Genomic DNA, 6,000 nt, shown 5'->3' with positions numbered 1-6,000 from the left:
CATCTGCCATAGTACTAATGTTGTTTGAGATTTTATTTTTAATTTGACAAATTTAAATTCAGTGCTCTTCATCCAATATATCCACCATTTAGCCTTTCTTGGATAACATAAAATTTGAAAAACTATATATAGCTCACTACCAGTTTTAAAATATCTAACCTGTAATCATTCCAGAATATTTTAAGACAAATTTGGCAAAGAGTTTATTTTGTAAAATAGCATGGAACTTTGTGTAGGTTTTAAAATAATTTTAGAATTAGTTACAGATAATTTAAAGTTTGTCATTCTTTCTTGGGGGCAAATATTTTAAATCTTAAGACAGGCAGAGTACCACAGTACTGACCACATACTATTATGCAGTTTTCATTGTTTCCAGTCAAGTTATTATGCCCTACTATGTAGCTAGATTTATTCTAGTATCCAGGTCTCAATTTCAAGGATTCCAATTTTAATCTTATGAACTATATTTGGTCAGGACATTTTGAGTATTCAAACTTAAAAGAACCTATCCTGTAGTATCTACTCAATATCACCATTCATAGTTCAAATGGTTACTTATATTCGATGTATATGTGTGTATATGTATAAATATATAGTCTGATCCAGTTTGTAATTCACTTGGTATTTTTACTGTCACTGGAAGATAATCTGAATGTAAAATTACAGTATGATCCTGCTTCTGCATGGGCATATCCAGCAAAATGCAGGAAAAAAAAAAGACATGAAGGAAATATTAGTTGCGTTAATAGTTGTTATTGGGAGTGGCAAGGTTTTGACTAGTTTTGATATTTCTTCTTTATATATTTTCTAATTTATCTTTTGCGATGTATCAGTACCTCTCATTTTGGCAAGTTTTGATTTTTTTTCTTAGATATAAATATTTTCTGCTTAGGAAAATATTTTTAGGACTGGTTTTGATTTTTCTTTACATATTGTCTAACTTATATGCAGTGAGGTATTCTTCTCTATTTAGAAAAAATGTATTTTCAATTTGCTTAAAAATAATTTAGCTCTCATTACAATGTCTATAATGTCTATACTTACAAGTGCTAGTAGAATTGCAAAATCAAAACTGTAAATCATAGAAACCTATTTTTCATTAGTTGGCATCTCAAGAGTAAATGTTAATAAATACTCCAATACTCAGTATACTTGAAAAAATCATTTCACAAAGTACTTTATAACCACATTAAAATGGTTTTATCTCATAATTTTTGTTCATGAATTAATCTCTGATACATAAATAAAAGAAAAAAGTATAAAAAAGGAAAGGAATTTTACTTTTACTCCTGATATTTATGAGTGCTTATTTTTTATCAAGTATATTTTATTTTAAAATAACATATTATACCTAACAATCACCAGCAGAAAATAACAAAATGCATCTTGGGTCTTACCCCCAGAGATTCTGCTTAAGAAGGTCTGAATTAGAAACCAAGAATCTATGGTTTATATGTGCACCCACATGATTTTGGTGCAGATGATCCAACAGATGATAATAGATTATTCTTTTCCTCTCTTATTCCTCTGCTAGATCTATGGTCTCCAAGGTATAATGACTACATCCCCAGCAATTGTACAGTACATCCCACTAGGATGAAGGAAAACGAAGTTAGAATTTCTATTTATATCTCCATCTCATTTCCATAAGTTCTATTTCTATATGTTTCATAATGTATATAATTACTGATATATACAGTATACTATACTGATACAATACAGTATAATACTGTATTATTTCTGTATGTTTTATGATGTATATAATTCTTGATATGTAGTATAATTAATACAAATATAAACATTTTTCAAAATTACTTTTAAACAGCATATAAATTGTTGAGCACATTGGTCTCTGGTATTGTCGCTTTTTTGATGCTGTATTAAATGTTTTATATTTCAAAATTAGATGATAGACCCCTTATTATCAAGTGACAACTGTATTTTTATATGTGTGCTTATCTGCCCCCTTTGTCCTTGTTACCAGGTAATGCTTTTCCTTGGACTATCAGCTTGCATCATTTCAGCATGTATACCCTTTTTGGTAAACAAGTGACACTTTGCCTAGTGGAACCAATGGGTTGTACCTCTACTCTAGCTGTTACATCTCAGAAACTACTCGCTACAGGACCTGATACAAGGCATTCATTTGTCGTCTGTCTCCATGTTGAGCTAGAGTCACTTCAGATAAAATGCTCGAACCCTCAGGTTAGTATAGTTGATTCATGAAAGGAAATTTAAAATAATGTGATTTAAGGACAATTGTTGTGAACTTTATATAGGTTTCTCTTCTGTTTAGTGTCCTAAATGATTTTTCACAGAGCCATCAAGATCAGAATGGTTAGATTAAGAATTGCTTTGAAGCTTTCTCAAATTTTGTAACTTAAACTCTTCTGAAAATGTAATGGTGGCAGCATAAATGAATCTTGTGGCTGAAAGAATGAAATCAGTTGCAGGTATAAAGTGTTTAAACACTGAAGGACTGCTTTATTATCAACCTGGAAGAGTCTTTTAACATGATCAAATACAATTTCAACAAGATTCTTACTCAGAACTTCTTTTGCTCTATACATAATATTTTTAAAAAGCACTGTTAACTACTTAAGAAATATATTTTACTAATCTCATAACATTTCAGTTGGTATGGGCCAATTCTGTAGTGTTACAATGTAATATGAATTCCACTCTCCCAGATTTATACAAATTATTGTGTATAGTTAACTTGTTTCTTTAACCTTAAGCAGACTGTGTTATACTTTCTACATAGATTGTCAGTGTTGAATACCAATGAAATTATATTTTAAAAAAATTATTTTTAGATAGGTATTCGATCTGACAGGTCAATATTGATAAATCTGTGTTTATCTCAGCATTAGTGGTTATAAGCCATTAACTAAGCTCATTTTTAGACTGCATTTTTTTAAAGTGGTTTCAAATATTATTTCATATTTTATACAGCCTCCTTACTGATATCATCCTCCTTTCTCCTCTTCTTCCTGCCTGGTTAATGGAGGATTAAAGGGACCTAATGGCTGCCAGATTTCTAAATATCATGTGAACTGGTACAGTGTAAACTCTAATTAGACTATGAAAATTTTCAACATATAATCTTCTAAAATAACTACTAAAAATAAAATGTAAAAATACAAAGAGATATGGCTAAGAGATATATTAAAATGGAATACCAAAAGTATTCAAATGATCTTAAAAAAAGTCAAGAAATGGTAACAGAGTTTAAAAACTGGATAGAAACAGAAATGAAATTTTATCATTTGCAACGATGTAAATGGAGCTATAGTCTATTATGCTAAGTGAAATAAGTAAGTCAGAGAAAGATAAATACCATATGATTTTACTTATATGTGGAATTTAAGGAACAAAGCAGGTGAACATAGGGGAAGGGGGGAAAAAAGAGGGAGGCAAACCATAAAAGACTCTTGACTATAGAGAACAAACTGAGGATTAACAGAGTATAGGCAGGCAGGGCATGGGCTAAATGGGTGATGGGTTTTAAGGGGGGTACTTGTTTTGAGGAGCCCTAAGTGTTATATGTAAGTGATGAATCACTGAATTCTGCTGAAACCAGTATTACCCTGTATGTAAAAAAATTAAATAAAAACTTGTAACATAAATAAATAAATAAATAAATAAATAAATAAATAAAATGATAGAGCTGAGCTATTCTCACCAATAGTCTTAAATGTTAATGATGTTAACTTGGAGTGTTTAAATCATGAGTTAGCAAACAAAAGCCTGCAGGCCAAAAACCCAGTTTTTATATTTTGTCTGAGGTTGCAGTTATGCAGAATTAAGTAGCAGCCCAAGAAAACAGTATGGCTCACAAAGCCTAGAATATTTACTATCTGACCCTTTAGCAGAAAGTTTGCTGACCTCTGGTCCAGCTTCCTATTAAAAGGCAGAGATTTATAGAGTAAGACTCCACTGTATATTGCTTCAAAGAGAAGCACTTGAAACATAAAGAAACAGTTATAAATAAATGCATAGGAACAGTATACCATACAGACAGTGTAATATGGCTGGACTTGCTTATTTTAATATCAAATAAACTAAATAAAAAGGGTATTTTTTTTTTAAAGATTGTATTTATTTGACAGAGAGACCAAAATAGGCAGAGAGGCAGGTGGCGAGGGGGGTGGAGTTGAGGGGTGGTTGGGTGGAGGTGTACAAAATTTCAGCTCCCTGCTGAGCAGAGAGCCTGACCGCTGGGCTTGATCCCAGGACCCTGAGATCCTGAACCTGAGCTGCAGGCAGAGGCTTAACCAACTGAGCCACCCAGGTGCCCCAAGAAAAAGGGTATTACCAGAGATAAATAATGACATGAAACAAAAATGGGTGGAATTAAAGAAAAAACAGATGATTCTATTCAGTACTGCATAGTAGGAACTTTTTTTCACAATCTCAGCAGTTTTAAAGCAACTAGAAGAAAAATAAATACCACACACAGTAGGGGAGTTTATAACACCTTTCTCAGCAATTGATAAAGCAACCAGATAAAAGTAAATAATTGGAGATATAGAAGAATGAATGAAAAATACTACACACTCATCTTGATCTAATTGACATTTATGGAACACTGTATCTAACAAACGTGGACTACATGTTTTTTTCAGATGTACATTGTCTCATTTTGTTTACAAGATCAAAATAAAGTATATTATCTAATCATAATCAAAATGTATTAAAAATCAGTAATAAACTGTAGAAAAACTGTATATATCTAGAAAATAAAGATGCTTCTAAATAAAATTAAATAATTAAATTAAAATTAATTCTATAAAAGAAATTAAATGTGATATCAAAATAAGTTTTAAAGAAAAGTTCAGGCCCCAGTGGGTGAATTTTACCAAATATTCAAGGGGAAAAAAATAGGAAATTTTCACAAATTTTTTTCCAGAGATATAGAATGAAAGATTCCTTCCCAAATTGTTTTATTTATTTTTTTAAAGATTTTATTTATTTATTTGACAGAGGGAGATCACAAGTAGGCAGAGAGGCAGGCAGAAGGTGGGGGGGTAAGCAGGCTCCTTGCTGAGCAGAGAGCCAGATGCGGGGCTCTATCCCAGGACCCTGAGATCATGACCTGAGCCAAAGGCAAGGCTTTAACCCACTTTAACCCCATTAATAAATGGTGATAAAGTAGGATTCATCTTAGAAATTCAAATTTGGTATAATATTAAAAAATCATTTAGTAGAATTCACCATATCAATAGAAGAGCTGAGAAAAATCCTATGAAAATTTCCATAGATGCAAGCAAAACATTTGACAAAATTTAACCAACCATTCATGATAAAAACTCTAAGCAAATTACAAATATTAGAGAATTTTTCAAAGCTGGTAAAGGATATATGTAGGAAATCAAATATTATTTGATTATTTTCCACTAAAATACAAAAAAAGCCCACAATGCCTGATTTTATTACTTAATCTGTATCATACTAGATGTCCTAGCCATTCCAATAAACCAAAGGAAATTAAAAGGCATAAAGATAAGGAAAAAGTAAAGATCTTTCTATTTGTTTATGATAAAATGTTTTATAGAAAATCCTAGAGGAATTAACAGCCTATTAATAAAATTATCAAGGTTGTAGGAGACAAGAGTAATGAATAAAAATCAGTTGTATTTTTGCGTAGTAGCAGCAAACAACTAGAAACTGGAATGAATCCATTCTACTTACATTGATGCCCAATAACATGAACAAATGAATCTAACTAAAGATGTCCAAGTTTTACTGTGAAAACCAGAAAGCATTGCTGGGAGAATTTAAAGAACCTAACTGGAGAGATATACCTATTCATAGATTGGATCAGTCAATATTGTTCAAAGGGCAGCTCTTCCCAAATTGATTTTGATATTGGGCATAATCAAGTTTAAAAACATTTTCTCTTTGAAAGACACAATAAGATAGCAGAAAGTCATATACTAGGAGAAAGTGTTTAGTTTGTTTTATAAAGTTTTAAGGAGTGCCTGGGTGGCTTAGTTA

At 31.3% G+C, this 6,000-nt stretch overlaps 1 protein-coding gene across 2 annotated transcripts in view; it reads left to right on the top strand.

Moving 5' to 3' along the window:
• Positions 1 to 1,988: 1,988 nt before the first annotated feature.
• Positions 1,989 to 6,000, top strand: part of LOC309858508 (intermembrane lipid transfer protein VPS13B-like) — a 44,758-nt gene continuing 40,746 nt past the window's right edge. For both annotated transcript variants that reach the window (XM_082751183.1, XM_082751184.1), the window contains exon 1: positions 1,989 to 2,205. In XM_082751183.1, coding sequence (XP_082607309.1) covers positions 2,026 to 2,205 — 180 coding nt within the window. In that variant the 5' untranslated portion in view covers positions 1,989 to 2,025. The remainder of the gene's footprint in view (positions 2,206 to 6,000) is intronic.

The sequence above is a fragment of the Mustela nivalis genome (genome assembly GCF_964662115.1).
Source record: "Mustela nivalis genome assembly, contig: HAP1_SCAFFOLD_2686, whole genome shotgun sequence".
NCBI lineage: Eukaryota > Metazoa > Chordata > Mammalia > Carnivora > Mustelidae > Mustela > Mustela nivalis.
The sequence above is the reverse complement of the archived record's forward strand: the minus strand, read 5'-3'. Positions and strand labels throughout refer to the sequence as shown.